General features: G+C 41.9%; 1 protein-coding gene across 2 annotated transcripts in view; it reads left to right on the top strand.

Moving 5' to 3' along the window:
* Nucleotides 1–1139: 1139 nt before the first annotated feature.
* STAM (signal transducing adaptor molecule) overlaps nucleotides 1140–10099 on the top strand; it is a 34673-nt gene continuing 25713 nt past the window's right edge. Inside the window, exon 1 of one of the 2 annotated variants that reach the window (XM_066316622.1) lies at nucleotides 1140–1299. In XM_066316622.1, coding sequence (XP_066172719.1) covers nucleotides 1260–1299 — 40 coding nt within the window. In that variant the 5' untranslated portion in view covers nucleotides 1140–1259. The remainder of the gene's footprint in view (nucleotides 1300–10099) is intronic. The other variant, XM_066316630.1, reaches the window with a different exon arrangement.

Genomic DNA, 10099 nt, shown 5'->3' with positions numbered 1-10099 from the left:
AGTCTGCCTAATGCATGCAATCACATCCATTATTGAGCATGGTTAGTGCTATTGATTGCATCTAGTGTTTCTGCCCTCAAACAGTAATAGTACCTTTTTCATTTCTTGTTTGCACGCCTGTGATATGCCCCTATTGCTCTGTGTCTGATTCTTTCCCCAAGCGTATACATGAGCCTAGTTTTACTTAATTTGCAATCCAACTAGTTCAAAGTAATCGAACAGTGCTAAAAGGCCTTAAGGATAATGACTTGAGTTTTATGTGACAGCAGGAATAGGCAGAACGTGTCTTATCCTATGAGTCATATTGTAACGTGGGACACACCCCACCGAAGCCAGGAACATCGGCTCACAAAGTGGAGCACCGAGATAGGCAACCAGAGGCCGCGGGGCATTCCAGGCGCTGCGAGCAGCTGACAGCTGCTGCTCTCCCTGGGATGTGATCGCGGAGAGCTGGTCAGGCTGCCGTGCGATGCTGTCAGAGATGCTGGCACAATCAGCAGCCTGCCCTTTGCTGTCAGGCTAAACCGTGTCACAAGCACCATGGCACTCCCAATGAAAACATTCAGTCAGCCCAACGTATAGAGAAGACCCAAAAATCTTCCACAGAAAGCAAAGGTGTCTGGACACAAAACCGTCTCGCCTCCCGAGCAGGGGGAACGAAAGAGCTCCACGTAAGGAAATCATATAAACCTCCGCCTCGGGAAGCCGTGCCGGCGCTAGGGCGCCCGTCCGGGGTGGTGGTGCGGGCCGGGTGTCGCTGCCGGTTCCCGAGCACGCCGCGGCCGGCCCAGCCCGGTCCCAGGCGGCGGCGGGGGGCTCAGCCCGGTCCCGGGCGGCGGCAGCAGCGGCGGCGAGCCCAGCCCGGTTCCCGGTTCCCCGGCGGCGGCGGCGGGCCCAGCCCGGTTCCCGGTTCCCAGGCGGCGGCGGGGGGCTCAGCCCGGTCCCGGGCGGCGGCAGCAGCGGCGGCGAGGCCAGCCCGGTTCCCGGTTCCCGGGCGGCGGCGGCGGGCTCAGCCCGGTCCCGGGCGGCGGCAGCAGCGGCGGCGAGCCCAGCCCGGTTCCCGGTTCCCCGGCGGCGGCGGCGGGCCCAGGCCGGTTCCCGGCGTGCCGCGCGGGAGGCGGTGCCGGCGCTGGGAGGAGGCGGCGGAGCGGCCCGGGGCGGGAGGAGGAGCCGCCGCCGCCGCCGAAGGCCGCTCTGTCTCGCCGCCGCCGTCGCCGCGCTGCCGGGAGGGGCGGCCGCCCCGCGCCCCCCGCCCCGCCATGCCGCTTTTCGCCACCAACCCCTTCGACCAGGATGTGGGTGAGTGGCTCCCGCGGCGCCGCGGCCCGGCCTCTCCCCGAGACAGCCCCGCGGGCGGCCGGCGGCCCTCCGACCCGCTCCCGCTCCATCCCCGCGGGCGGCCGGCCCGCCGTCCCGGCCCTGCGCTGCCGGGCTCGCCGGCGCCCGGCCGGGAAGCGGGAGCGGCGGCGGCCCGGGCCGGCCGGAGGTGACGGTGCGGCGGGGGCGGCAGGGCCGGGCCGGGGCGGCGGGGGCCGGCCGGTGACAGCGCCGGGCCCCTGCGGGCCCTTCTGGCCTTGCGGGCCGCGGGGGCGAGCGCGGGGATCCCCGTGGGGGCCGAGCTGGCCTGCTCAGCACGGGTAACGCTGCAGCACAGCAAAACAAGTAGTGAGAAAGGTCCGCGCTGGAGTGTTTTTGAAAGGATGAACAGTAAAAAGCACCATCTACAGTTGCCTCACAGACAGGCATGAGAAAATCGTTAAAACGTTTTGCATTTAGTTTTTTAAAGGGGATTCCTGTGGGGAGCTTTCTCTTTTCATTTCTAGTAAAACTTGGCGTGCTGACCTCAAGTGTTATCCCCCCCCTTGCTTGTTCTAGGGCCAGACTAGATGGAGAGGAAGTATCTGGCTTTTACTTGACAAAAATTGTGCTTAATGCTGATGTGTCGAAACTGAAGATAAAATAACACATAGACAGTTCATAATTAGTTTAGTGTGTCTTATTTGAGATTGTGTAATGTAGTTTGTTTTCGACCTGCTGCTGACATCTCTCTTACTTTGAGCAATAAAAGCTTTGTCTGGGGAATCCCATAATATTAGGGGGCTTTTTCTGGTCTGTAAGTACACTCCTCCTCGGTGGTAGTTTTCTTATGACAGCCTAACGCTGTATAAGTCTCTTGAAACTAATTTCTGTAGTAGTGTTAAACTAGCTGTAACTTTCAACTACAGCTACATTGTTTCTTAATGTTTATCAAACTTTAGACGTTTAGACTCCAGTTTAATTCTTGCATCTCTTTAAAGAAAGACCAAGTCAAAACTATTTGAAAAGTATGTATCTTTTCAGTAGAAAGTATTGGTGAATTAAAAAAATAATACTGAGACATAAATTCTATATGTACGGCATCAGGAATTCTCAGTCTGTTGCTTTAAAATAAGACATAGCTCGATCTTCTCATTTTGAACTTGTAACACTTCTAAGCTGAAGACTGCACTTCAGTTAATGAGTTTGTTGGTAGGAAACTTGACTGACTTATTTTGGGAAGTAGTAAATAATTCTTCTTAGTTTTTCTGTTGTCTTCTAGTGTCTTTTGACAGCTGAAAGTGAGGAAGAGATTCTACTGCTTGCCAGTTTCCCATGGAGTATTAGACAATGATTTGAACTAATAAGATTAAAAAGTGATAGGCTCAGGTTCTGGCAGGTGTTCACCTTTTTTCTCCCTAGTGCCTCTGGCTGTCAGGGAAGCTCAGACTGCTTGAAGGCATCTCTCTAGAGCTCATTTCACTGGATGTGCTCCTCAGCACTTCGAGTCTCAAGGCAGTGCAGTAGCGCCCATCAGTTACTTAAGTGGCTCATTTGCTCTTTTCTAGGTACAGAGGATGCCAACCCCTTACCTGCTGTGCTTGCCTAATATGATCACCAGTAAATAATTTTCAAAAGCGTTATTCTGTATACTATTATGAGGAGATAGAAATAATCACTCAGTACCAAATTGTTCTTGGAAAAGCAGATAATGGGCAATGGGCTGATTTTCAGTGGTAAACAACCTCTTTCTTTTGGCCCCTTTCATGGTGTCCTGAGGGAGACTGAAGGAGCAGCAGGCTGTTCAGTTGGTGACAGCCTACTTTCAGGAGCCTGCTGCCTTTATCCATCACTTAATTGGATTTGTGCCAGGGAGATGAGAATGATGAAGTCTGCCGGAAAGCGTCCCTGGGCTCTTCTTCTCTGGGGCCCCTTGGGAATGTGCTATTATCTGGATGATTTTTTTGGCAGGCTTCAAAAGATAGCATCAGCTGTAGAGTAAGCTCTCATGTACTGAGGAAACTTCCAAAAGTTGTCAAGCCATGGTGCTATTTTTCATTTGTTTTCTCTGAGTGAAAGTTGAGTGCTCTGCTTTTGTTCTTATCAAGCAAGAAAGTTTTCTTTTGAAAATCAGATTCCTGAAGCAGAAAGGCAGTTACCAGCTATTCTTAATTTCATCTGAATTTGGACATTGGTGATGTTGATATTATTGCTGTGATAGCTGAGCTTTCTTGTCTACTGAACAGCTGATCAGTACTGTGGAGTAGTTTGAAATTTTTTGGAACCATTTAGGATAATTGATTGCAGAGAACATATCTGCAATTAAATTGTTTTCCATTGTTTTGGGGAGCACAAGTATGGCTTACATTCAGGATAAATTTTTCAGTTTGTCTGGCCAGTTAGCAGCATTTGGCTAGGCCTGTGAACATGCCGCTGCAGTGGAATTTGGTAATCCACAATAGTTTACCATTTAGTGTCAACTTTGTATACCTGGTTTGTGTAGGTGCAGTTGGCAAAAGAATGTTGTTTAAGACTGCTATTAAATTGCTAATATTAAAGAGTGCCCTGAGATTTGAGGACAATAACCACTGTCATCTTCAGGAGTTCAAATCTCTGGAGGAAGCCCAAGTGCTTTTCATTTTCTGAAGTGTCTTTTTACCATATTTAGGAACACTTCAGCAGGAAAGGGTGCTAATCAGTGGTGAAACAAGTTTTCACAATCAAGTCAGGGAACCTTTGACAATGTGCCCAAGTAAGGAACATAATAATGGAGTTGGAAAAAAGAAAAAAAATCTTCAAGACACTGGGCCTGTTGAGAGTATAATTAAGAAACTCTAACCTTCCATTTAAGGGGTTAGAATTAAAAGTATTCTTATTAGGTTCATGGATTGTCTGTTTCTGCTGCATTTTTCAATCCCAATTTTAAAATTATTCCCAGGGAGTTGTTCCTGAGAAATCCAGATTTATCTGTAAGTTTGACTCGGGTAAAATAATGGTGAAATGTGCTTTAAGAACCAAAAGACTGTCTACTAATCTGTCATGAAGTGAATTGTAATGTAATGATGCTTAGGCTAGGTTTGATGAAGAACTTACTGCTAAAGCGGTTCTCAAGTATCATTTAATATTATCTCAAGAATAAAATCTGTAACTCAGGTTCTGGAATAAGTTGTCATAAAAATCATACACGATATTAAAAAAAGGTGTTTAAAAAACAAAAAATAATTATTTTTTATTACACGTAGTAAAGGACGAAGGTATTTGCATTGGCTCTGGATGTTACTCTGGCTCTTACTGCAGAGGAGTGGGAAGAAATTCAGGCTTGCCATTTACAATAATAGGAAATTATGCAGGTGGTTTAGTGAGATAGTGGAACTTGATGTGACTTGCAGTCATTTTCCCTATATTTTGTTAACACTAGCAGTTGTTGATAATTTTATGCTACTGACTCTTCTGATATTTAATAATATGCTTGAATTCCATATGATCAGCCGATAGTTTGATGCTATTAAAATGTAAGAAATGGTTTGACCATGATTCCCATGGTGCAATTTCTTGAAATAAAATCCTTTTGCTATTTAAACTCATTGTTCTTTAGATTTATTCCCTTTCTTAGTCAACATCTTCAAAACATCCAATTACGTGTCTCTGAGCTGGACTTTCTACGTTAGGCCAGGTTTGCCAAAAGTAGGGAAAATTGTCACAGGTGAGTTTCTTGGCCCTAGATCATTATGGAGACTGCAGGCTGTGAGTTAACATCTGGCTGCAATGGGAGATGAATTCCAAGGATTGGTTCAGCTTGTCGTGAGACTGGCACTTTTTTGCCTGAGTTGGCCTACTGTTTTTCTCAACTTTGTTTTAAAAAGGACATTAACTGTGAGCTAACAGGGAGACTGAGTAGAAAATGTCTGGAAAAGGAGCTATGACCACCTTCCTTTTCAGTCATTTATAAATATTTTTGAAAAACAAGAACTTCTTACTTAAAGATACCTTTGGTGTTAGGATCTCAGTGAAAATGGCAATGCTGGCAGGATAAGACTGAGTGGAATACTCCTTCAGTATATCAGCCAACAAAAAAATCCTTTTCACTATCAATTACCAGGCTGTGAGTTCAGCTGGGCACTTAGAAGCCAACAAAGTATGTTCAATGATCAAGAACTGTACTTTTCTGGTAATTATCTTTCTTTCCTCTCAGGGAAGAACTGTCATTTAAGTGCTTCTCCTCCTTTCAGCTGTGACAGTGTACATTATAATACCAAAATTTAGAAGAATCAAAGTAGATCTTCAACATGTAAAATCTGTCCTCCAACTGATAAAAATAACACTGTATATACCTGATGTGGAAATTTAAGTTTCTTGCTGATCTTCCTTCTGAAATGCTTCTTTACTGTGGCTTGGCTTCTGCAAATGTGTCCTGGCACCTTTTGTTCATATGACATGCCTGTGATACACCTTGTTTACGGACTATTCATCTTCTCTTGTATCTCTAATGTGTTCACCTTCCTGTTGTGTTGTAATATTTCTGGGCGAAAGGTAGTTTGAGTTCTGTGGATTTGTTAGGTTTGGCATGAGACATCTAAACATCTAAATTATTTTTGCTCAGATTGTCTTACTGTTTCAGCCTTTTCTAACCAGTTGTTAATCCTTATGTCTTCATTCTGCTCAGTTCATTGAGCTGAGTGATGTTCTTTTTGGCTGGGCTGCCTCATGCACGGTGAGATCCTACACGGTTTTCTAAAGGAGTGAGCTGAGGTGGCCTCAGTCACTGCTGCTTGCTTTGCCTTGGATCACTGCTGTCATAGGACACCTACAATTGCTCCCAGAAGGACTTTGGAACACTAAATGTAGAGTTAAACTGCAGAAGTTGGTTAATAGCTTTATCAAAGTTAATGGTACATGGAATTCAGGTTTCTCTCTATGGTGTTGTTGCCTGTTAGAGGTCATTTTCAATCTTGTCCAAATGGAATCTGGCTGGACATATTCTTTTTGCACAGTTCTGAGCATGTTAGTGAAATGCAAAGTGGTTAATATTCAAGTGGTGGATTTTGTAGAATGGGCCAACAAATGTTCTTTTTATTTGACAGACAAAAAGAAGAAAATTTAATTGTATTTAACGTCAGTGATGTGGAATGGTATGTAATCCAAATTTCTCAGCAAGTGCCTGCACAAAGAAAGAAAAATCTGCAGTCAGTTTCAGGTTTTAAGGGCTATTTAAACTATATTGCTTTGGAATTTTAGTGTTTGCAGTTTCACAGAGAAGGGGGAATTATTTATTTGGCCTTGTGAAGAAAACAAAACTTTGAGTAGCAGAGGAGGATGGAAGGCTGAGAGGAGTGTTGAATTTTTCATTAAATCTGTCTTATTTACAATGACATAACAGATTTTTGAGGATCTTTTTAATCATGCTAGAAACTAGTTGTAATATGAGTTTGCGAGTTGAAGAGTTTGTTTAGATATTCTTTTGAAGACTTTCTGTAGCCATTCTTCTCTTTGTAATTGAAGTTACAACTTCAGTATTTCATTTTAATGATGTCCACCTGTAAAAATTATGTTAATCCATGAATAGAGTAAGAGCAAATAATAAGTAGGATGGTTAAAAACCTTAGATTGGTAGAATTTTCTGACAGTTTTTACTGATACTTGTTTTAAATGCTTCAAATAATGTACAATTTAGGTGTTGGATTTGAAGGTGTTTTGATCTAGATGTGATGTGTTTTTTAGTTTTGAAATGCTGCTAGTTTTAACATCTTTGAGACTTAATTGCAGAAAAATAGTTCAGTTCTAAGACTGGGAGTTTTCTTTCAGAATGAACTTCAGTAAAAACTGGAGCTTGGGAAGCTCAAGCTTGACAAGACCTCCCTCTGAAAATGATGTTAGCAATGGGTAGTCACTAAGTTTTCTGCCCTAAGAAACGCGTCATGCAGTTCACTGCAGTATCCAAACAGTGATCAGTGTATTAATTCTTACAAATTTCTAATAAGGCAGTAAAATGCTACTGTTAAGATGCAGAGCTAAGGCAGAGAAATCAACTGACTAGCACATATTTCCATGGAAAATCTGCAGCAATATTTATATTCCTTTTACCAGCTACCTAAGACATCAACTACTAAATCTGGCAATGGATCTTTTTCAGCATGCGCTACCTTTCTCTGGCTAGTAGTACTTTGTAAATCTGATGATAATTTTCTTTTAGGACAGGTATGAATTTTAAGAAATTTTTAGTTTTTCTACTGAGGAAAGGGTTTTTGTTTCTTTTTTCTTCTGTCCTAAAATTATCAACTGCAATGGGTTTTGTATATAATAGGGAGCTTCAAATAGAATCACAGTGCAAATATTTTTGCTTTGTTTATAATTTATAAATAATGCCCAAAACCAGAGGAGCAAACAGAATTTTATCAATGCTCCAAGCAGTCAGGTTTGTGTAAATTACAAGGAAGTGAGGCCTCAGCACATTTAATGAACTTTCTGACACAAGTTGATTTAGGTATCCCAAAAGAACCCATGTAAAAGCCTGTGTACTTTCAACCAAACTGTAAGTAATTAAACTCCTATATTTAGATACTTTTGGCCTGGCTTCTCATTCAATAGGTGTAACTAGGTGGATTTTAGGCACAGTATTTCAGTGAGAGTCTGTGGCATTTGTAATGAGGAATGATGTTTTCCTTAGAAGCCAGATGCTGTTCGGTGTTGTATAAATTTTATTCAGATGTTTACTTGGAAAAAGATACAATATATATTTGAAAGAATGATTTCAGCATCTAGGTGCTTTATTTGAAGGACATTATATTCTACAAATTATTGAGAAGCTAAAGATACAAACACAGCTGAGATTTGTCATAGGAGGTGTTTTTTGCTTCAGAATACTTTATTTGTTACACGTGGGATTTATGACAATGTTTGTGTGGTTGGAGCACTAACTGACTCAGGAGTTATGAAGCTGCAAATTGTTGGTCACTGAAAGGTATGTTGGTAGGGAAGTATAATTAATGCTTACCTTGTTCTCTTCTATGTTTTTATAGGTGTCAGTTTTAGGTATAATGTATGTTTTAGAGAGTGAATGTTGGACAAGAGGGAGTTGGTTTGGCCCAGTATGGCCAGTGTTCTGAATGCAGAAGTTTAAGGAGAGAGGCCTAGTGATTCCAAGCTCTGTGCCTTGAAAAGTGGCCAAAAAATAATATATTGGTTTTGTCTCTTTTGTGTTTGTTTTAGGAACTAAACAAATTGTTGAAATAATTTAGGAAGGTTTTTTTATATTATGCCTGATCATTGATGTTTTTGACCAAAGAACCCATAGATTCCATAGATATAACCCAAGAAGCCATAAAAATTGTTTTCCCTGAAATTACGGTACTTACCAATTTGTTTGCCTGACTTTATGGAATTACTGGTAAGAAAATAATATTAAATGACTCCTGAAAAAATAAAGGTGAGAGGTAAAGACGTGTAATGCAAAAAACCTCAAAAAATCCAAACAACAACAACAAAACCAAGGAAAAAAGCCAGTTTAAAAAATTTCAAACTATTTGCTAACTACTATTAATTGCAATTAGAATTAATTATAACTATTAATTACTACAAATTAACCTTACTACATTCATTTGTAGGCCTTGCTTGTGCTCAGAAAACAATGCCTTGAATTTGAGTGATAGAGCTTCATGGAGGAGAGCTACAATGCAGTTCTTTTTCCTTTGGGTTTGCCATAGCATTAATAAGTTTTGGAGCATGGTGATTTCATGAAGGAGCCAGTGCTGTCTTTTAAAGTTGTTTTTGTAAAGTTTGAAACGTTCCTGGCTTGTCATTCATTAAGTTGAGTAAGATTTTGAAGCAATGATGAGGTAGAGGGGTAGGGTCTGAACATTAATATTGTTACTAAACATTAATATTGTTATGGCAGAATTATTTTTGATCAGGGATGGAAGATGAAAAACATTTCTTCTTTAGGTTATCTTCTATGTGCTGTGCTAACCTGTCCAAAGACTTTTTGCACAAATATCTGGCTTTCTTCCCCGTAAGAGTCTATTCCAGTACTAAAACAGAGTCTGCCAGTGACATATCTGTCATACCTGAAGGCTGGGAGGGTGCCAGCTGTTAGGCAGGATAGGCAAGTGCACATAAACTTTTCCTTGGCCTGTGGATGTATGCCTCATTTGAGGAGAATATTTGTGTATTTTAAGTGATAATAGTGTAAGTAATTTAACATTAGTAGATTTAAGTAATAACTTTTTCTACAAAACACTGATACAACATAGAAATTTTGTCAAAGCGTCTTTGTTGCAGCAGTTCCCAGAGTGGTGAAAGACGATAGTTATTTGCTAATGCTCTGACAGAGATAGAGATAGTGGCCTTTTTTGTGGACAGTCAGCTCAGACAGTGTGCTGCTAACATTCTCAGTATGCTCTTAACTCTCCTTGTTTGAGATTTTTGAGAATTTGAGTAAAACTAGAGGCAATCTTTTTCTCATGTCTTACCATTAATTTTATTATCCAACGGAATTAGTGGATGATTGTTGCTACAGGAGACTGAAAGTATACAGTGAAACTTGATTTCAGGCTGAAATTTGATAAGAAACTATCTGGTGTTTGTTGGTGGAGGAAATACCCTGACTAACAAGGAGGAAGGCATTGCAAACAAATGGCACTTTTTATATAGGACTAACTTCGACTGCCAAGAAGAAACATGGCCACAGCAGGAAACTTGTAGTTGTACTCATGGATAAGTTTGCAAAATGTTCTCATTGAGAATTAAAATAAAGGCTGTCATTGGTGTGGTTAATGTAGAGCAAGGATTTCATCAATCACTATCTTAC

Source organism: Sylvia atricapilla, chromosome 1 (assembly GCF_009819655.1).
Source record: "Sylvia atricapilla isolate bSylAtr1 chromosome 1, bSylAtr1.pri, whole genome shotgun sequence".
NCBI lineage: Eukaryota > Metazoa > Chordata > Aves > Passeriformes > Sylviidae > Sylvia > Sylvia atricapilla.
Note: the sequence above shows the minus strand (reverse complement) of the source record. Positions and strands in the feature narration are given on the sequence as shown.